The sequence below is a fragment of the Telmatherina bonti genome, assembly GCF_933228915.1.
Source record: "Telmatherina bonti genome assembly, chromosome: 7".
Classification (NCBI taxonomy): Eukaryota; Metazoa; Chordata; class Actinopteri; order Atheriniformes; family Telmatherinidae; genus Telmatherina; species Telmatherina bonti.
In genome coordinates, this window is record NC_136625.1 from 21,791,140 (window position 1) to 21,813,612 (window position 22,473).

General features: G+C 37.0%; 2 protein-coding genes across 2 annotated transcripts in view; both read right to left on the reverse strand.

Annotated features, from left to right (window-relative positions):
• Positions 1-379: 379 nt before the first annotated feature.
• LOC306758817 (tetratricopeptide repeat protein 39C-like) lies at positions 380-10,503 on the reverse strand. Its single transcript, XM_079244221.1, has 14 exons — positions 10,103-10,503; positions 8,985-9,033; positions 7,608-7,736; positions 7,358-7,472; positions 6,850-7,249; positions 6,282-6,450; positions 6,087-6,180; positions 5,892-5,999; positions 5,703-5,812; positions 5,465-5,588; positions 5,272-5,369; positions 5,002-5,106; positions 4,871-4,909; positions 380-1,068 (listed from the first exon to the last, which is right to left on the reverse strand). The coding sequence occupies exons 1-14, from the start codon at positions 10,246-10,248 to the stop codon at positions 979-981; spliced, it is 1,776 nt and encodes a 591-aa protein (XP_079100347.1). The 5' UTR covers positions 10,249-10,503; the 3' UTR covers positions 380-978.
• A 1,287-nt stretch (positions 10,504-11,790) lies between these two features.
• The window catches only part of LOC306758762 (laminin subunit alpha-3-like), a gene marked incomplete at its 5' end in the record, with an annotated part of 63,202 nt that continues 52,519 nt past the window's right edge, over positions 11,791-22,473 (reverse strand). Inside the window, 21 exons of the mRNA XM_079244148.1 lie at positions 11,791-12,512; positions 12,841-12,960; positions 14,371-14,464; positions 14,679-14,833; positions 15,037-15,202; positions 15,337-15,495; positions 15,619-15,799; positions 16,117-16,250; positions 18,827-18,947; positions 19,079-19,213; positions 19,447-19,577; positions 19,704-19,844; positions 19,949-20,066; positions 20,163-20,317; positions 20,408-20,503; positions 20,685-20,829; positions 21,141-21,268; positions 21,366-21,528; positions 21,691-21,839; positions 21,919-22,113; positions 22,266-22,417. Coding sequence (XP_079100274.1) covers positions 12,370-12,512; positions 12,841-12,960; positions 14,371-14,464; positions 14,679-14,833; positions 15,037-15,202; positions 15,337-15,495; positions 15,619-15,799; positions 16,117-16,250; positions 18,827-18,947; positions 19,079-19,213; positions 19,447-19,577; positions 19,704-19,844; positions 19,949-20,066; positions 20,163-20,317; positions 20,408-20,503; positions 20,685-20,829; positions 21,141-21,268; positions 21,366-21,528; positions 21,691-21,839; positions 21,919-22,113; positions 22,266-22,417 — 2,981 coding nt within the window. The 3' untranslated portion in view covers positions 11,791-12,369. The remainder of the gene's footprint in view (positions 12,513-12,840; positions 12,961-14,370; positions 14,465-14,678; positions 14,834-15,036; positions 15,203-15,336; positions 15,496-15,618; positions 15,800-16,116; positions 16,251-18,826; positions 18,948-19,078; positions 19,214-19,446; positions 19,578-19,703; positions 19,845-19,948; positions 20,067-20,162; positions 20,318-20,407; positions 20,504-20,684; positions 20,830-21,140; positions 21,269-21,365; positions 21,529-21,690; positions 21,840-21,918; positions 22,114-22,265; positions 22,418-22,473) is intronic.

A 22,473-nucleotide genomic window follows, 5' to 3' on the forward strand; every position in this document is an offset into this window, starting at 1 on the left:
GGAGTTTGCTGTACTAAGATTTCTTTGATCATCATAATCAGGTCTGTGGTTTTCCAGACCATCTGGTGATAAGCAAACTATAGGGAAAAAGTTTGTGAAGAATGAATTTGGCTGCTCACATCAGCTCTACAGTCCCATTATGGTGACCATTCTTCACTTGTTTTCAACACCTCTGAAGACGCCCTTCATCATTAAAATTAAAATCCAGCACGTTGAATCAGTTCCTGATGCTGCAACTTCTATATCAGTATTAAAATGAGATCAAGACACAACGTCCCTGTCAGCTGTGAAAATTACACGAGCTTGTATAAAAAGAAAGACTTGTCTGGGGGACAAAAAACCTTGTTAATTATAAATAATTAAACAAATTTTACTATATTCATTTTATTATCTTGTAACAAATATAAAGCCAGCTTACAGAACGAGATTTACTGTGCATTGATGCCATTAGGAAGTAGAACAATTGTTGCACATTTAATAAAACTTGTATTTACGAAGTATTTACACCAAAGCAACTGTGCTTGAGAGGGTCAAAAATCAGAGGAATGAGATTGATTCTCATTCCTCTGACTCAGAATAAATGCTGACCAACCATTATTAAGGTTCTATTGGCTTCACACACATTCAGGTTTGTAGTCAATGTGCCATAATTGCCCTGGCTTGTAGATGCATCTGAGACTTTCCTCTTAACTTATATTTATGGACTGCTTCCATCTGCTTTAACCAGCTCCCAGTTATAGAGTTATAAAATACACCACTTAATAAAATCTCCTTTGATGTGTATTGCAGCCAAGTAAAAGGTTTAAAAACATCTGTAATGTTCATCAATGAAACATTTATGTTTTAAGTGATACTTTGGCTCAGAAGATTAAAAACAAAAGCAAAACCGTGATAAAAACATACAGTGAAACATTAGTGTCCAAAGTTGTACTGTGGCTTTTTGAGGCTTCTTTCTTCCAGTTTCTTAGAGCTGTAGATTCAAGGCTGGGCTGCAGTTCTTATGGAGGCGAGAGCCGAGTGAATACGAACATGGAGTCTGTTCTCAAAGTCATAGCCAGCATAGTCCTCCTGTACGAAAAAAAAAATATGCAGAGGACAAAGAAAATGAATTTTATTTCGGTCATGCTCTGCCCTCTAATGAGCCATGAAGTCAGCACAGACAGATCAATGCACTCGCTGCTCAATCTGGTAACGTCACACCCATTAATAATGTAGGCAGCCCACAGCCTGCCTCCTGCTGTGCTCCTGACAGAGAGCTTTGCATCTGCTCAGTCATGCAATAGTGAGAGTGAGACCTGTCACTGTCAGCTGCCAATGCATCAAAATCAAGGCTGCTGGAGCAAACACCTCAAACACTGTTCAGACGGCTGAAACCTCACCAAGATTCTGCACACTGCCGCCTTTTTAATCGTAGGGACTGTTTTTATTAATACTTAGAAGCATTCAGAGAAAACTAATTATTTGAGAGAAACAGCTGTGTGTGAATGTAAAGGTGTCTGCATTTGTGTGTGACAGCATACCAAGGACAGAAAACACACCCCAACTTAATTGACAGATTTAGGCGAGATGTGTGCTTTCTTTTCCAAGGGGCCTGCCTTCCTCAATAGAAGGCAGTATGACACCCAGGAGAGATGCTATATTCAGTAGCCACTTCATAACAGCATAGCAACAGGAACCTGGCATCCCTTCCAACCAGTCACCAGGCAATGTTACGAACTGCGTTTTCATGGTCGTTTAAAGTTGAGTTAAAGTTTCCCAACCAAATAAAAAGGCTTCCTATACACACTGAATATGGTCATATTGATCTGGCTAAATCAGAAGGTTGTTTTTATGAGTCAGAAAATCAATATGTACATCAACAAATCCTTTTTTTATTTTTTTTTTAATTACAGATTCAAACGTAATCCTTTACATGAGTACTATAGAGGTCTGATAAGATGCATGTTTACATGGTGTAAAGCATTTATATGAGAATTTAATGTTCTGGGCCTTTCTGCTAAATATTTTTCTAAGGCAAATAAATCTGCTTCTCCTCATGTCAAAAACAAGCAGAACTGAAGTGGACCTATATAGCTCAGGTTAAGTGCCCCAGAAGTAGACCAGAAGTAGGTGGACGGATAAATGAGAGAGCTGTCTGAAATGACTTCACTGCTCAGGAACGGAGCACCATCATAATTTTTAGTCAATACATTTAATGGGCATCTTCAGTAGCTGTTGAAAATGTGCACAAGAAACATACCGTATTTATGCCAGATAAAGTAAAGTAAAATAAAATAAAATAAAATAGGTAGAAAAAGAACTCTCTCCACATATTTAAACCATGCGAAGGTCACGTGATGTGATGACCTTTGGGGCGAAGAACATGACAGCATTTTTTTTTTTTTTTGCCGATTTCTCAAAGACATTGTACAAAGATGCTGAAAAAAATGGTTTTCAATAATGGTTCTGTTTCTTGACCATTATCTACTCCTGGAAAAAATAGAACTGTATCAATAAAAGATATCTCTTTATCCTTTCAATTTATTTTCCACAGATTAACAGGCAAGCCAACTTTCCGTGTGTCATTCTACTGAAATGCTTCGGGGAAGGTAAACACACAATTTATTAGATTTATTATAGTCAGTGTCTATATAAAGACCACTTCCTTTAACCAGAGTAGTTGCTGTCAGACTGATTAAATATTTCTCCATGTAAACATTGTTACTATTTCTACAGACTTGACTAATAGCTGTGACCGTCTGTGCTCTGGCCCCTCTATAGTTAGACAGTCTTTGTTCATTCTCAACTAATTCCATCCTCAGAAATTCAATTTTCATGGTCAGTGCTTTATTATGTGGCTGGGACTATTCCAGCTGAATTGACACCATCAGACTTCTTATAACCTCACTTCAATGCACAGCTGACCATTACAGTCAGCTCATAAACTTCAAGGGGAACCGAGTGACAGTGTTGCTGCTCCTTTCACTGGATTACAGCTACATCTCAGAAAATTAGATGAAAAAAAGTTGAATATTTTTCATTACTCGTTTCAGAATGTGAAACCCAAATATTATATAGATTCATTACACACAGAGTGAAACATTTCAAACATTTATTTCTTGAAATTTTGGTGATTGTGACTTATAGATAATGAAAAGCCAAAATGCAGTGTCTCAGAAAATTAGAATATTACAATAGATCAATGAAAAAAAGGACATTTTAAACAGAAATGTGAGGCTTCTGAAAGGTATGCTCATTTCCATGCACTCAATACTTGCTTGGGCCTCCTTTTGCATGAATTACTGCATCAATGCGGCGTGGTAATGGAAGTGATCAGCGTGTGGCACTGCTCAGTTTAATGGAAGCCCAGGTTGCTTTGATAGCAGCCTTCAGGTCATCTACATAGTTGGATCTGGTGTCTCAAATCTTCCTCCTGACAATACCCCACAGATTCTCTATGGGGTTCAGATCAAGTTAGTTTGTTGACCAATCAAGTACAGTAACATCATGGTCATTGAAGCAGCTTTTGGTACCTTTGGCAGTGTGGGCAGGTGTCAAGTCCTGCTGGAAAAAAAAAAAAAAAAAATCGGCATCTACATAAAGCTTGTCAGCAGAAGGAAGCATGAAGTGCTTTAAAACTTCCTGGTAAATGTCTGTGTTTACTGTGTGCTTCAGAAAACACAGTGGACCAACCCCAGCAGATGACATGGCTCCCAAATCATCACTGACTGTGGAAACATCACACTGGACTTCAAGCAACATGGATTCTGTGCCTCTCCACTCTTCCTCCAGACTCTGGGACTGTGATTTCCAAATGAAATGCAAAATTTGTTTTCATCTGAGAAACACTAGTCCTTTTTCTCCTTAGCCCAGGTGAGATGCTTCTGTCATTGTCTCTGGTTCAGGAGTGGCTTTACACGAGGAATGTGACATTTGTAGCCCATGTCTAGGATTTGTCTGTGCGTTGTGGCTCTTGATGCACTAAGTCCAGCTTCAGTCCACTCCTTGTTAAGCTCCCCAAACTCTTGAATGGGTGTTGCTTCATAATCCTCTTAAGGCTGCAGTGATGCCTTTTGCTGGTGCACCTTTTCCTTCCACTCAACTTTCCATTAATATGCTCAGATACATCACTCTGTGAACAAGCAACTTCTTTACAAATGACCTTTTATGGCTTTCCCTACATGTGAAGGGTCAATGATCGTCTTCTGGACATTTGTCAAGTCAGCAGTCTTCCCCATGATTGTGTATCCATCTGACCCAGACTGAGAGACCATTTAAAGGTTTAGGATACCTTTGCAGGTATTTTGAGATACTTAGTTGATTGGGGTCCAACACCCTGACCATGACAGTTTTTCACAATATTCTAATTTTCTGAGACACTACATTTTGGGTTTTCATTATCTATAAGTCACAATTATCAAGATTTCAAGGACTGAATATTTGAAATGTTTCACTCTATGTGTAATGTATCTAAAAAATATATAGGTATGACATTCTGAGATGAGTGACAAAAAATATTGAACTTTTTCGTAATATTCTAACTTTCTGAGATATACCTGTACCTGATTAGGCAATGAGCATCTGTCTTCAGGTGGTGAGAAATGAGCACACCCTGTGATATTCTTAGTTAAAGGCTTTGACTGACACCATTAATCAAACAAAACTCAATATTCTACTATTTGCTTCAGGAAATCAGGAAAACATTGCAAAGCTCAGATCTTCATTCTCCTTTGTCAAGGAAAAAAACAACAACAACACAGTGAGTTCAGAGAGAACCAAACATCAAATTATTGTCATTTGTCATTAACTATATAACGACTATTGGAATGTCTCAAGAAATGGCAAAGCTAAAAAAAAGAAAAGGCCACACAATAAATAAGGCTCACTGTACCTTAGCCTGAAGCATTAGCATTCGGCCTTTTCCTGCAGTCTGAAAAAGAATTAAATATGTAAACCATGTGACTTCTTCACCAACTCAGACAAGAAAAAGAGTCTTATTCCATACACAGAAACATTAAGTACCTCTGGAGAGTTTAGCAGCACACAGCCAAGTTCATAGCAGGAGTAGGGCTGCACATAAGAGTTGCTCAGACGGCCCACTTCATCCCTCACAGCTAGTTGGAAATACTGTTAGAAAAACGAGATAGATCCAGTTATGACACAATTATTATCACCATAATATTCACTGTGTTTTCAGTATATGGATTAACTTCAACTCAGTGCAAAGTAGCATGTCATGTATCATTTTTCCAACTCATGCACTGTTTTATTAACTAGAAAAATTAGGTGTACCTGAATAGCATTTTTGGTATTATGCAGACACTTATTTATGGCACCAAGAAGAAGGTTTTTTAGGCCTGCACATGAGGCGTCATCAATCCCCTGCAAGACTAAGACAAGAGCAAAACAAACAATACGATCAGAAACAGGAAAACAAACTTATGGACTGATTCATCTTGGTACAGGTAAGATGTATGATGTTTACCTTGTGTCATTGTCTGCAGCTTGGCAGTGGAGCAGTTAGGCAGAGCTTTCCACAGATAAAGAATTTCAATCACAGACAATATGCAAAGCTCTTTGCTCAGACTGGAGCTCCTGAGCTTTTCAGCCTGAAGGGCAAAACGTGTGCATACAAGTCACTGATTTTCATTCAATTCACTTTATATAAATATATTATATATATAATAATACACATTAATCAATCATTGGGATGCATTACGCACCCTCTTGATGGAAAACACCTCTATCTGATTATTTTTACGCTTAAAAAGTCTTTGAACGTCCTTAAAAACGGCAACAGCTCCTTCCAGATCACCCATGGCTCCTTGGCACGCTACAACATAAAACAAAATACCACACATTAAAGCCTGCAAGTTCTCACAAAGAGCCTTTAAAGTTGTCCTCTACTTTACCTCCTGTTAAATAAGCGTAGTAGCACTGGGACCATCGCGATTCAGTTTTCAGTCGCTCAAACGCTTTGTAGGCTTCTTTGTAGTTCAGCTCGATCATGCTACACCAGCCTGGAACATGTACCAATCAGAAAGCACGATGAAAACTAATGTGGGACAAGGTTTTCTATCATGTGAGTGGGAAGGTGTTTCCATTACCTATTTCATACAAACACACATGCTGAATCTCCCTCTGGTCAGAGGCCAAATCCAAGGCATCACTGAAAGACGTCAAGGCCCGACTGATCTGGCACTAGAAAGAAGAACTTTGTGGTAAGTTACAGTGAGCTCTCCGAGTCAGGAGAAGAGTCTTCATAGCGCAACAAAATAGGTTTTGTTATTGTTTGTCTTTACCTCAAGACGTTGGACTCTGCCTTTAAAAAACATGAAGAGAGAAGAGTTTGGATAGATAGCCTCTCTTCGCTGCAGAATGGATTTGGCTTCAGTTAGACCTGCCTGTGTGTCTGTGCCATCCAGAGCGAAGAAAGGCTGCACAACTGTGTGGTACCACAACAGTGCCAAGCTGTAACACAAGCACAGACACTAATGACTGCATTTATAAAGTGTTGGAATCTTCCAATTTACTGTCATGGTGTTGCGCTTATTAACATTACACATGATGAGTAATTGAAAAATACAGCTTAGCAAAGATTAATTATAGACTAAAAATAGAGAATTTTTTAACTTGGCCGGCATCAACACAATTTCACTCTCCTGAATTTTATTGTTGTCAAGCACAAACACAGGTCCCTGCTTAGTCTAGGAATAAAAAGGAATTAAAACGATTTAATATGCCATGATTAGGAAATCAGGCTGTGGGACATGAGTCAGCCAGATGTTTATTTCCCCTTTTGAAACATTATGCTTTCATGTCTTTGTTCAGCTATAACTAGAACACAGATTCACAAACATACTCACTCACGTAGCTAAAGGAGCCTTCATGTCCTTACTTTCACTGGCGTATGTGAGTGCTGACAGGCCTTGCTGACGGTCTCCAGGGAAACCCAACAGGTTGACAATCTTCAGCAGGTGCGGTGGCACCATCGAGATACAGAGGTGGAAAAGACCATAACCAAAGCTGACTGATCCTTTTAGCCGGTCTAGAGCTTCAGGGCTGATGCTGCCCAATCTCTGCGATACGCTCGGCCCAGGTGAGGAGGAGCGACTGCGATCAGACAGGTCTGAGGTGGACGATGTAGACGACATCCCTTGCTGTTCTGAAGCCCTCCTTCTGCTGCCCTCTTGTAGATGTGTGATGTCACTGTAACATTTGTTGTACATCTTCCAGGCTTTGCGGAGGATCCAGCCCCCTTTGATATATGCTGTGAAGGGGACCGAAGATGGAGTCAGTAAAACATGGTATGCTTTGGGATGGACTGTTAGCATACAACAGAACAAAAATGACCCGTAAATGCTAAAAGCTCCCTAACCTGACAGCTCTTGCTTAATGAAAGATAGAACTGCAAGGTAAACCTGGCAGTCCGCAATGATGATTTGCCTCTGCAGTCGATCCATTGCAGCCACCCCCGATCTCTGAGAGTCCACCTACCCACATAAATGCATAAACATTTAGACTGATAACTGTCATACATGAGAGCTAACATTAGCATTACAGTTAGGTTTTGAAAGTGCATTTACTGTAAATGTAATATGAGGTCATCTATTATAGAAGTGACTCACACTCCGCTTGATCTTGTTTTTAATGGTTTCAATAACACCAGTGTTTTCACTCTCACACAGTCTCTCGGTAGCTTTGAGGTCCTCAAATGCCACCTGCATTTTCTCTTCTTCAAATGTCATCATGGCATTCTGCAAAAAAAAAAAAAAAAAGAAACACTGATTAATTCATCTGATACTAATTTAACACATTGAATAATCATGATCCTCAGATTCCAATAGGAGCAGAAATTTTATTCTAGATTCCAGTTTTGGAGTCCAGAAAGCTGAAAAGAGGCAATAAAACCTGAGGAATTTCATCCTCTAATTTCTGATGGAAAATTTATGATCAGCCTGTGACAAAGCTCATATAGAAAAGCTCAGAGCCTTCCAGGTAAACTGGAAAGGATTTCATTTAAAGGTTAAGTATTAACGTACAGCATTGCTAATGGCTTATTTTACTTGATCACAAAGCAAAAAACATGTAAATGTTCCATTTTAAAAAGTCTTCTGTACATGCTGAGACGCCTGATGACAGAAGTCAGACAGCTTAAGTACACTTGTTCTGCTCTTATTCTTTACTGGTAAATCTGGGCATGCCTAAACAGCTACATAGAATAAAAGAAGGGAGAATTAAGATAATAGAAGTAGCAGTCATTTCCTAAAGAAAAGACTACTGAAGGAGACATTAAGCAAACTTTTGAGGGTAAGTCTATCACTCCTTTCATACAGTTGCGTGTGTGTATCCATAACAGTCAAATGTTTGAACATTTTAAACAACATAAGATTCTAAAGTGAAAGTATGTTCAAACTTTTGACTGGTTGTGTATTAGCTACCCAAAAAAATTTAAAAAAAAAAAAAAAAGCAATGAATAGGAAAGGTAGTTTAAGTGATTACTATATTCAGACTATTTTCACTGATTTGCCTTCCAGCCAAGCTGTAGCTGAATGAGTTACTATAAACAAGTGGGTGAAAACGTAATAATGGTATCATTTATTGAAAAGAAAGAACAGTTTCTTGGGGATTTTATGATATAAAAAAATAATTCTAATAATAATACTATTAACTCACAAAACAAGAAAAAGTTTGTTTTAAACAAAGCTTCAGCTAATGGATTCCATGTTATGTAATAATCACATTTATTTGTGTGAAAATTAGATTACATGTCAAATGTCAATGAAAACCTTCATTTTAGATGGTACAAAGCAAAAATCGAATTGTAAGTCCATTTTGGTGGTTGGAAAAAAAAACATGAATAAATAAAAACAGTGTCGGCAGAAAGCCAATTATCAAACACCTCTGAAAATCATCAATCCTAATAATGAAATCAAACGCTTTCTGTAATGATTTACTGTAAATTTTGTCAGCACCTAAACCACAAAAACATATTCTTTACTCACAAGAAAGCTCACAAAACTGGCACCGAAACTCATCAAGGGACTGTGGTTCCTGAAAAAGAAGAAAATGACCAAATCAGTGGTTTGTCAGCAAAAATGAGCAATAGATCTGAAGGCAGAAAAGTGGCGCGACAAAATATATCAAGTCTGTTTCATATGAAAAGAACTGCATTAATCTAAAGTTAAGTAACTGAACTGAATTCTTAGCAAAATATATTTATTGTAACTTTGTGTTGGCCTAACAGTGCCAGGGGAACATTTTTGGTAAACTAGTTGACACTGCCAGACATAAGCTGATGTGATGTCTTTCACTTCCTTCTATGTCTTATTGCTGAAGCAGTCAAAGCAGGATGACACCTAGAGCTTAGAGCAATTAGTAGGTGAAATGACATTTCGCTTTTCACCAGGGGTCAGGAAGCATAGGGGGTTGCCCTTCACAGGTATCAACATGCAGGTTGAAAGTAAAGCCTTACCTTTACATATTAACCCTTACAATTATAACAGGGCAAGATAATATATACAAAAGTATATCTGTATAAATAACATATGTCTTAAAACATTCTAATGGACCAATTTGTCACTTATTAAAAAGCAGGATGGTAAAGGATTATCTAAATAATAAGCAGCACCCAACAAATGTTGTTAAAATCACAATCTTAGACAAGCATGAAAGTACAATTGGTGAGTAGTTCATTTGAAAGAATTTCTCATAAAATTGCGAAAATGAAACAAGTGAGCATAAAATGCATTGCAGAAATGATAACTTGTCAAACAAGCATTTCTCTTTAGAAAACATTTACGGTAAATGTAGTTAAAGAAAGTACAGCAGCCTGCCTCCATACAAATCAGCTTTATACTATGTTGTGTTTGTTCAGAACTTTTCAGTCCAGGTGGGAGTTTTATCAAATCATTCAAACAAAATAAATCCTGCTACTAACTAGATCAGAAGGTAAACAAACAAAGATGTTGGAGTTGAACCGAGATAACACTGCTGGTTCATCATATGTCTGCAAACATTACACAGAGGCTAACACACTGATCTAAAGTAACTAAAGCAAATGTTTTGAAGGCAGATAATAAAAAAGCTGCTTGTTGTTTCTAGGTAGACCAACCAAACGAACCTGTATGTTTTGAAAAGCGCATCACTTTCCTTAAATCCATTGTTGAGCAGCATATTGATTCCTTTCAGAGCCAGCTCCGCGTCGTTTATATGGTCCTTTTTCTCTTCTTCCACATTCTCCGAGGCTGTTTCTCTCGGGTCCGCCATTAGGACACCCGATGCCGGAGGCGAGGAGCTGATGCAAGCCGGGGAAAATCAAGGAGGGGCGGTGCGGTATTTTTGGACAGATTACTTACAGTTAAAATAGTATCTGTCGGTGGCGCAGTTTTGAAAAAATGCTGTCATATCTCTATTTTCATATGAGGAGACGAAAAGCCGTGCAGGTTCACGTAACTAGCAGCACAGAACTACACAGTCAGGCAGGCAGGCAGGCTGTTGTCCCAGCCGCTGTGTCGCTGTTCCGTATTCTGCCGCCGCCTGTCTACCCGCGGTTTGTGTTCCTGTGTAGACAGGAAGGGTGCTGCCTTCACGTGTTACCGGAATTATCCACTCTGATTAATACATACAAAAATTATACATTTCCGGTATAGTTAAACTCACAATTTTAAGAATTAATTGAGTTGTTTATTTAATGACTCAAACTTTCTTTAAAAAGAGGTGTTTGTTTTTTTTTTCTAAACTAATCTATATGTTCTTGTATGTAAATCGCCGTTGTGTTCAGTTTCCTCTTCCTGTAAGAAGGAGAATAATATGTGTAATATCTTTTACCTTATTTAAGGCATTTTCTTAAGAAATCCTAAGTTTCTTCCTATTTTTGGTCGGAGTTGCTAGAATTTTGCAACAATCATAGTGCAACTGAATGGGGCAAGAGAAAACCTTGGAGAGGGCAGCTTCTCAGTAGGCGTGTTCATCTTTCGTGAAGCGTCCTTTGACGTAAGCATCAAGATTTGTTTTTCTTTCATTTTCAGTTGTCATTCATTCATTCATTCGTTTAAAATGTTCTTAAACGCGTTTAAAAGATTACAACCTATCTTATCCAGTCCACGAACATGTCTCCACAAAACACAACTGAATTTTTTTTAATGACCTCAATAACAGCTGGTAATTTTCTAGACTTTAGTTGTCAATAACATGCAAGTATTTTCTGATATGACAATTACAGATATAGAAACTTTTCCCATGACCTATGGCAGATTACAATGCAAAAGTTAAACGTGACTACAAAACAAAAGAACTCGGACACAGATCACAAATCATATTTTTACTGGAACGAAAAATTATTTTGAAGACAATTGATCAAACATGTTAAAAATGGTTCACAAATCAGTCATCACAAGACAGGAATGCACGTCCAAATGTGTCTAACGTTGCTGAACTTTGTTTCTTATATCAGCATATTTCTCAATAGTTTTGGTGTGAATGTAGGCAGGAGGTAAGTAAACACTTTTTTAAATTTAAGTACTTAAAATACCTTCAAATCAATGCCACTTTACCTTGAACTTTAAAGTAATGGTCCCAAACACAACTGTGAAGAATTTTCTTACTTATGCTGGTAAAAAAGGATTACTGGAAATTTAGCTGAAAGGTGCTAAATTTATGCTTTTCTTTTCTTTTCTTTTACACACATAAATACACATTATTTTCATGCACAAGGAATGGAAAGTGAGAAAGTAACTCAGAATGAAGGTAATACAAAATGAAAACACAAGTTTTCTCTGAAATCAGTCAACAATACAGCCCTACATGCTAGCATGCTGATGAATACATACAGAATAGCTTGGCAACCCCTGAATTAAGCACTGTGGGTGTAAACATAATTATTCTAATATAGTCTTTGGAGTTTAAAAAAAAGACAAAAACAAAGGAAAAAGCAAGATTAGCAAGTAATCTTAATTACAGCACCGCCACAAGGGGCATTATTAGATTTCTCTTTTTTTAAAGTGCTGGGTTGGCCATAATCAAGCCCTGACCAATCACACACCTGTTCAGTAGCATTTCGTTGTGGACAGAAAATCAGTGGGCCGACAAATTATTAGAAAATGCATTCATAAAGTGGTGCTATGACACATGATGATATCAAAAATAAATAAAGAAATGTTTAACAGAGCAGCAAAAATTGGGAACTTTTATGCTTCTGCCCATATCTCTATTTGTTGCAAACATTTGCAAGCTTACTTATACACACACATACAAACAGAAACACACTCCTCACAACACACACATTCTTACACAGAAACACATTCACTGTCTTGGTAACTGATTGCACATAGTTAGTGGTGGACATGGTCCCAAGGTTTGTTCAACGTTGATGCACTGAGAAGCTCCTGCTCATCCCGGACACTCCTTTAGATTGACTGGACCAAACACACCCGACAACCTGCTGAAGGAGACCGAGTCGTCGTTGATCTTCATGTCTTGGATGCATCCCACAAAGGATGATGTGACAGGAAGCATCTGTTGCATTAACAGCTCTGCAGAAATAAAATAAAGGTTAAAATGTGATGCTAACATTTCCCTGCTCATTTAATTTTCCATTCATATTAAAAATTTTATGTACTTTTTGATATTTTATAAGAACAAGTTGTTGTTTACAGTATACGGGGCAGCTGTTTGTAGATATAGTACATGCCATTTATTAAGAAAAAGGTTACCAACCTATTGGATATCGTTTTTACAATCAGATATTATACTAATACCACTACTTGATTTATAATGTGTTTTCAGATTTAAATAAAAAATGTGCATAAGCATGTGTACAACTAATTAAGATAACTTGCATTTTTTATGGATATTACTTACCAGGAATGCCACCAATATACAGTGGATCTTTGGTCAAAGTGGTGGTTGAAGATGGTGGTCCAATCTTGTAATTGTCCATTGTGTCCACAGAGAGTTGCACAACATTTTTCCTCTTGATTACTAGAGTACATACAGATGGTGACTTAACAAATGTATTAATAAAGTACTAAGGATAATTTATTTATCCACATAAGTGCATATCAGATATATTTGCATTAGGGATGGGACTTTAACATGTTAATTATGATTAATTAATTTCTGATAAATTAGCATATTTAATCGTGGAATTTTGTCAGTGCACTATTTCCTGTTACACTGATGCACACAGTAGACCTCTGCTAATAAATGAGCAACTTTGGTGCTATGTTAAGCTATTTTTGAGATTCTCTTGCGACTATATATTTAGAGAAAAAGCAACCATCGATAAGCCTAGTTACTTTTTCTATTGATATTGGAGGGTTTTGGTGTGAAAGCAAATATCCTTTACTCTTGTCTGTCAGCTTATGCTGCTGCAAAAACTCCTCCCGCTGACATGAGATAACATAAGAATCTTGGTCCTGACCATAGATTGTTTGAAAGATGGACAAAGACCATTGCCATCTTGGTGGCATTACATGTATTGTTGCTCCCAGAAATTTTTTAAAAAAATTGGCAAAGAGAAGGCTTTGAGCATTGGAATGGATGATTGACATCTATCAAACTCCAATCTGTCTGTAGCTAAGAGCTAACTGAACTAAGCCAGAGCTAATGGGAGCTAAACAGCTAACGAATAGGTTAAAGCCAAGTCACGCTGTTAGCCAGCCTAAAACCGTGGTTATGCTATACTCTGCCTTCATGCAGCCGGATATTGGGTACATGTCGTTCAAAAGGATACACTAACCACCCCATCCCATTGAATATGGAACTTAATGGAATTTGCTCTGTTTTGGGGGCCTGCCACCAATGGACTAGGTGAACTTCAGTTTCTGGCACTTTACCACAGGCTTCACTTTTGTCCAACAGAGGTTGTCAGTTGGTCTTTATGCAGCATCCAGCTTTGGGTTGCAGTCAGGGCATCACAGTAATGGTCATATATTAATGTCTATTAATGAAGAGTGTTAATGGAAACATGTAAAAAGTTCAAATTACTGTGACATGTTGTGTTCTCTTAACTAGAGAACAGCTGAAGCTGTTGGTAAGTAGTAGTAATGTACTTAAAATGACACTAACTTTAGTTCTGTTCAGTTCAGGAATATTTTCTATTTCTTTTTTTTATTGCTTTAAAATTAAAAGTAGTTTCAAGACATTAAAGGTCCTTGAGTTTACAATCTCAATATCTTTGTCTATTATTTGATTTAGTCATCCACTAAAATCCATTTAGATTTTTTTAAAAAAAGTTGCTTTGTGGGGCAAATCTTTTATTATAATTAAAGTTGTGATTAATCAAGATTAATTCATTACAAAGCCTATAATTAGATTTTTTTTATTCATGTCCCACCCCTAATACAGCAGGTCTGAGGTTCATTGTAAGTCATCTTAATTGTATTTCACCTGAAATTTTATGAAATGTTCCATCACATAAAGACGTTTTAGGCTTCACTGACACCATAAATTCTCCCTTGCCATTGTTCACCTGTGCCACAACCTGCAAATTGGAATACATTAATTCTTTTCAACCACACACATGTAAGTCACTCATTTATCCAAGTCTATAATGATATGTTTCCTGTGTTGTTTAAAAATCCTACAAACAGAATTTGGCTAGAGTATGTGTTGTCAAAAATATTTTTCTACCTTTTTTTAGCCAATTACTCCAAAGTTAAAAGGAACCATCAGCAACAGCAAACATGCAGCCTCACCTCTCCTCTGAGCATATAGACAGTGAGAAAGTGGCCCATGGAAGTCCCAAACTGGGCCCTGCTGGAAGCACCAACGTGAAGCAGGAGTCCTGTTTGACTCCGTGGACGAATATTAAACAGAAGTTCAAAGGTGGAGCCCACAACAAAGGATTCATCTGTGATACACAAAGTGACACAATATTTGTGTACATTAACAGTTTGTATGATCTGAGGCACGACACAATAAGGGACCGGTCCATTAACTTCCAAAAAGAGTACTTGATCAAATGTATTTTAAAAATTGCATATTTTAAAATGGTTTTCTGCTTCTTCTTTTTTTTTAACCTATTAATATATTATAACGTAGTAAATTACTCACTGAAAATGACATGTGCTCCATTCCCTGAAAAATACACCCCTCTTTGTGTTTGTCCCTCGAAGCAGGGCCCCGCACCACGATTTGTAATTGAATTAGACATCAGTTCTCCATTCATTTTAAAATTGCGCATACAACCGGACACACTTTGCTTTGGAAGGGCCTTTGACTGAGAGAGAAAAAACACACTTTAACATGTAAACATATTTACATGTAATTTACATATCATATACACAATAACTTTTTTTTTTTTTTTTTTGAAGTAAAGTGTTTATCCCCTTTTTTCTTTTTCTTTTTTTTCACCTTTAACTCTTTGTGAAGCAATTCTGGAGCACTGCCCAGGTACACAGGTGACATAAAATGCTGCATAGATCTCAGCTCAGCATTTGTCATATGACCATCCTGGGCTCTGATCCCATCCACAACCAATCGGAACTTCTTCTTCTCCAAACTAAATATAATCTGCAGGCAAGATTCACCACATATATAGATTGTAATGTTAGTGACTCTGCAGTTGAAGTCATTTTGGATAGTTTTTTCTTTTTCTTTTTAAATGTACATAACTGGGATCTATACATTACTCACCGAGTGCCACTTTCCATCGTTGTATTTTTCTCTGTTCAAGATTTCTCTGTCTTTGCCCACAGACAGTCTGATCCTGCCTTTAGACATGTATAAGGCAAGATGAGATCGCCCTCCTCTGGTTGCAGCATAGAACAGCAGACCTTCAGGGGACCGAGTCCTGACATCCAGGGAAAAGTGAGGTCTAGATAGGATGAATAATAATAATAATAAATAAGAAGAAGAAGAAGAAGAAATTTTAATTTATAACTTTACATTCGAATCCAAATCTCAAAGTGCTACAATGGGCAGCGTTAAAAACAGCAATGAATACAAAAAGAATAAAATAAAAAAACAGCAATAAATAAATACAGCAACAACATCCAAAACCATAAAATTATTCAAAACAGTCATAAAATGCTTTCATGGACAAACAAAGAAGTCAAATTACTCTGTTCTTCACATAGTGATCTCATACAAACACACTTTGGATATCTAGGTGTAAAAAATGTCATTCCTCACCTGGGCTGCAGGACCTGAAGTGGAAGACTGTAGCTAAGGCTGCTAACTGGCCCCCCCATCCGATAGGCATGTTGAACAAGGGCTGGTAATGCACATGCTGATACACTTTCATTTATCACCTGTCTCACAGCATCCTAAAGAGCATGAAGACAAACAAGATAAATCATTATTACAAGCTGATGCTTGGATGCGTACCAGCTCACAGCTTTTCGAAGTCTCTGAATGGGCTCCACTCTGTCAGTAAATGAAGTTATATCTTTAATAGTTTCTAACATTATAAAATCATTTAACATTTATAAAATATATTACATCACTTGTCACATCAGGGCCTCTCAGTCATTAAAGTAAAACATGAGGTTACCAACCACTCGCACTCACACCGAGGGTGAATTTAACCGTCTAAATAAATATGTGAACGTGTGTTATTGGAGTGTAGGAAGCTGCATGGTTCAGAGAAAACATACAAGTGCCACATGAAAAAATTCCAGTTGGGGTTTATACTAGGCAACAGAGCTAACTACTGGACCACCATGCATCGCACCACTGGAATGTGCTCTTTATGAAATTAATTCACACACACAGCTTCACATGTTCATTTCATTGATTTTATACTCTGATGACTGTGTGTTAAATAGCCAAATTAATTTATTGCTCAGAAAATGACAGATAACTTTAAGAAATTTGTTTCACCTGGATAGTTGATCCATTTAAATGGTCCATAACTAAACCATAGCTGGTTTACAAGGTGAGAGAAACTAAAACTACAAGCTGTAAATATATATATTTCTTATCAGATCATGACTCCTGGAGCTAAAAACCTGTCATAGACTTTGTTTGCCCAATAAACGCTGAGTTAAATTTGTTCAGTTTATTTTGCTATTTTTGTACATTTGATCTAATGTGATGGAAATTATAAAGGCAACACTGATTAATCATTCAGAAATAATTTAATATTATCTTTAATTGTGTATTTCACATAGGATGGCTGAATTATAATAGCAGCTTAATATTTCCACTTTGGGGTTCTCATTGTCTTGCATTTGATTTCATCGTATCATATGTGTGCTTCTTCCCGTGATAAGTTATTTTGGTTTGGCATGCACTCCAGAACAAATTTATTTAGAAAAGCCCTTTAGAGATAGTTTTAAGTAGATATTTCTGAATTGTCTCATGAAGTCCTCATAAACAAGTGAACTGAGGAGGGACAGCTGATGACAGTAGAGCATCTTTTCAATGTAATATTTAGTTTTTTCCAAATAAAAAAAAAAAAAAGAAACCCTGTGAGTCTTGATATAACGCTCATACATGTTCTCAATATTTTGTCTTTTTGTTGCCTCTTTACACTTTTCCGTCATGTCTAGCATGTAGTGTCAGGTGGTTATTGTTCTTCAGTGAACCCATGCAGCAGCTGTGACTATTTTTTTTACACAATCCATTGTGAATCAAAGGTTGCTGGGGAACAAATTGCCACAATCTAGGTGACATATGTTTAGTGCTGATGAGTATGCAAAGGCCAGTGTGATGAAAAGGAGCAGCATTGAATTTATGATTTAAAAAGAAAGGAAGTTTTGATGTTTGATGTTTTGATGTCCAAACATCAAACCATACATATTTCACCTTGAGGCTGAACTTTGGTGGAAAATCCTCTGACTTCATCACAAAGTGTGCTTTATAATTCCTTGCATTTACATAATTTATTAGCTCTGTTAACACGTTTAAAGCCAAAATTTATATACACATATGATTATGAGGTTTAATTGGTCTACAACAGCACTAGTGTCCATTTGTTATGTGATATGTATCAGGGATCCCAAGTCCAGTTCTCAAGATCTTTACTATCCTGTCACTTTTTGATGCAGCCCTTCTCAACACATCTAAAACTAACAAATGGCTTGTTACCAGGCCTCTGCAGAGCTAAATGACATGTTCATGAGGGAGTTTAAACATTTGACTCAAATCTAAATCAGTTTAAATCAGTTTATATTCCCTGATTTAAACATGACTGCGGCTGCTCAAATACTATGATTAGTACAATGTGTTAAAGTGAGGTTTCTATCATTTCAGTCAGGTGTGAATGGGTTTAATTCTAATAGGTTTGACAGCAGTGTGTTAGAGGGAATGTGCTTGTGAACCTCTGTTAAGAAAGTTACATGAAAGAAAGAGAAGAGACATAAAATCATTTCAAAGTTGTTATTTGAAGCAGAAGAATTTAAATAAAATGAGAAAAAAACGGAGTAAATACAATACATTCTCCAATACGGTATAATTATTGAAGCACTCATGCAAGTATTTTTATTATACACTGCAAATGAATGAGCTTGACCATCATGGTGCATAATAAGTGTTTCAAGTCAATATCTTGTCCACATCAGCAGGTCTTAGGACTCCTTCTTCTTCATCTCTGGAAATGAGGCAGCAGAATTGAATGTAAACAAGGTTAAGAGGAAGATTAAGTTGGATGTGACCTACTTCTGGAGAGAGAATTCAATCAATCTTCAAGACACATGTTAATGATGTACATGTTAGTTTTAGCAGCTTCTTTTAATCTAGCATTAATTTAAGAAAGAAAAATAAGGCTTACCTGTTGAGAAAAAGCTAAATCATTTAATCCAGAGTTTCACAACTTTGAGCAACAGGTTTACAAATAATATTATTACCAACTTTCTGATTAGGACTACAGTTTGTGTATACATGTAGAACAAAACCTCACCTTTTCAGAGTTGCGGTCCAACATCAGCTGAACAGGACTGTCGACTGAACACACATCCAGGAGAACATCCCCAGAAGTCCTGAAGTAGCTGAAGTCCTCTGGCTTGTACAGATTGTCTGGCCTGCAATCCAAAAACACACAAGATAACAAAGATCAGATCTTCTTTAAAGGTCAAAGCAATTACAGCGCGACTACTATGAAAAAAGGCTGCGATTGTCATTAATCTGCAAATGCAAAATGAAGAAACACTACCGTCTTGTATAGAAGTTAGAAATGCAGCCTTGAAACTTCTCATTCCCAAGGAACACAGAGCCACCAGTCTCAGTTGCAGATCTGCTGGTACTCTGTTCTTGACCGTAATCCTCATCATCAACGCGTAGCTCAGTCCTGAAAAAGTAAAGGCAATGAAAATCATATTATTATTTTTTGCTCCTTGTAATAATAGTGACTGCCAATGATTGTGTTGGAGGAATGTAACTTTGCTTGGCCTGAAGGTTAAGCGGAGAACCATAAAGTCAAAATCAGGATAATCTGCCCAGCTGTGCTAATCTTACTCAACCTACATGGATGTGACATAAATTTATTTATTAAAAATGAGAAATAGCCCCCTTATTACAAACCTTCCAGCACTTTTGGTGACAGTCAAGTAATGCCACTGCCCATCATGGTACTGTTTGTTAGATTTCCACAACTTGTCATTGAAGCGTAGAATCACATGACCATTTTCCAAAGCGAGCTTCATCTCGTTAGCCTAGAAAAAGAAAAGTAAACATACAAAGGTTTTGGAATAGAATTAAATCATCTCTGTTACTGCAAAAAATCTGACATCAAGTGTCATTGGTGCAGCATCAAGTATAAAATGTATTCGAAGACTGACCAGCTGTTTGTCCTCCAAAATAACTCCCTGATTCTCTGTGCTCTTGAATCCAAGGGAGACAACAATATCTTGGTCCAGACTGAATTCTGTAAGGTTAGCTGAGAGGGAGCTCCCTGAGCTGAACTGTGCTTTACGTGAAATCTAGGATAAAGCAAGGACATATGCACATTAGGTTACATAAACCATATCAGAGTAATATTTTGCAAGTTTTCAGTTTGTTTGAGATATTGAAGCTAATGTCATACCAGTGGATCTCTGGGACAGCCCTTGCTCACTCCCACTTTGTCAATGATATTTTCAAAGACATTATTCACTCTAAGTTTCTCTATGCAGCCTTTGAATGGTTGTATGGTAACGTTATATCTTTAATGGAAACAAGAATTAAGTTATTGCCCAGAAGGATGGATGACACTCTTTCACAATAAAATGCAGAAGACAAGGAACATAATAAGCATGTACCTTTCTCTCAGCTGTTCTGGTGCACCACCGATATAAAATTCAGTAAGTTTTTTCATGTCAAACTTAATGTTGAATGTGCTCCGACCAGAGCCAAAAAGGAGTATTACTTTATCTGCATTTCTGATGATAATGTTCATTGCTGTCCAGTCATTCGCCTAAAAATAAAACAAAGAGAAATAAGATACAGAGAAATAAAAGAAAAAAAGCACAACATGTAGACAAAGAAAAACATAAAAACAACTTACCGGGAATGATTTTGTGTTTAGTGTAGCTGGTGTTTCAATGAGATTACTGTGCACAAATATGACACCCTTTTCTGTTGTCAAAAGGAGGTAATTTTCCTATGAAATTGAGGAAATAACATGTCAATTTTTTTTTAAATTATTATTTATTTATTGATACATTCCAGACATGTCAAAATCACAGCATGAAATTTAAATTTGTATATAAAATCCTATTTAGAAATTCTTTCTGAAATGCATTAACATAGTAATATGTATAATTATATGCACCATCACTTACCTCCGCTTCCATAAACACAAGCAGACTGTTTTCTGAACGGGACATCATATTCATACTAATTTGGAGAAAGGTTGTTACTTTGTTTAGCGGCACTCTGCCATATCCTGTGCCTTCATAGAAGTTTGAATCCACTGGATGTACATATCTGGGGAGAGTATAATATCAGTCGCATGATTTAAGTCAAAGCTTACTTTAGCTTTATTACTTTCATACAAATATTTTCATTTGAGGCTTACAAGAATTTTAACTATAACAAAAATCTACAAGTCAGGTTAAAACTCTGTTTTAGCAGATGTGTAGAATCTAAGCAGAGGTGAGAGACATTTTTAGGCAATAAATGTGATGTCAGAGGAATGCCAAAAACTAATGGCAAAAATCCAGAAAAAATAAAGCAAAGAAAACTTTTGACAGCTTCAAACAATTCTTTAAGTTAGTTAGTCTCCATATTGATCGTACCTCTTGCATGGAGTCTCCTGATTTATATTCTCTGCTCTTTGGAAGTTATAGAGACTCACAACTTTGTCATTAAAGGAGGCAAACTCAATGCAGCCCTTGTATTTGGAATATTTAAGAGAAGCTGGAGGCTGTGGAGAAGCAAAAATAGGAAAGTATTCATGAAGCATATATCTCTTGATGACAAACAGCAACGTGCAGCTCTGGTAATAATTCTTTGCTTCTCACAGTGAAGTTGTCAGGGTGACCTCCGACATAGAAAACAATGTCACTGGGGCTGACATCCAGAAGATTTTTGATTTCCACTCCTTTCTGATTGCTTATAATCGGCTCACTAGGTCTGGATGAGGCTATATCTTTGGTAAGGATCATTTCTGCATCTTGGTAAATTCTAAATAATGATAGGGAAAAAAAAAATAGCCTCATATGCATCATAGTAACAACTGTTTCATTCCTTACACATTTCTTTTTCTTATTTAAAATACAACCAAGGAAATAATCCCTTCAATTATTCTTGAAACAATGAATTCTCTCAATGTGATGATGAGTTTACCTGAAAAGGTCCACTTTGTCAAACTTGGCTGGGTTGGCCTGGGATTTAGTAATGTATCCTGTTTTCATCTCATACTCCTTTCCATTGAGCTTGTACACACCGTACAAAACGTTGCTCCTCAAACACATACCGATGTAGTTCTTGGACGACTGCAATATGCAATTTGTTAATGCCTGGTGAAAAATGATAAGCAAATATCTCTATAAGAACATAATCATTTTTACTTACATTTCTGCTGCCAAGATACAACACAAACATATCCTCCTTTTCTAAGGTTTGTCTGCGTCTGCGTCTTCCATCTCCCCTGTCTGGAGGTCTCTGCAGTGACAGCGACAGGGTTGTGTAGGCTTTCAGATCATCCAGATTCTTCGGAGGACGCATCTCCACGTGACCATCACCTCTAAAACTCATGGGGATCACAATCTGGAGAGAAGATATAATAAAGAAATAAATTTAAAAAAAACAAAAAAAAAACACCAACAGTAAGAAAAGCCATCACAGAAAACTGGAAGACTTGTGATCATAAAGTAAATATTCAATGCAGGCATTGCTGTATCTTCCCAGCAGGGCCTCACCTGGTTGGCTGCATCCCTGGCTTTTTCAATGAGCTCTTTGATCTTCTTTATGTTATCAGATATGTTATTAATAGGTGAAAACTGCGAGGTCAGATTCTCCACCTCTGAGATCTTATCGTTCAGAGATGGGATTGTTTTCAACAAATTCTTAACTGAAATAGAAAATAAGTGAGCGAGAAAGCATGTTAATGAGGGAAAATGTTGTATT

Coding starts and splice junctions, on each gene's coding strand:
- LOC306758817 (XM_079244221.1), bottom strand. CDS start 10,248: ATGGCGGACCCGAGAGAAACAGCCTCGGAGAATGTGGAAGAAGAGAAA. Junction 7,737..8,984: donor CCAGTTTTGTGAGCTTTCTT/GTGAGTAAAGAA, acceptor TTTTTTTTGCAG/AATGCCATGATGACATTTGA. Junction 4,910..5,001: donor TGCTGCTAAACTCTCCAGAG/GTACTTAATGTT, acceptor ATTCTTTTTCAG/ACTGCAGGAAAAGGCCGAAT.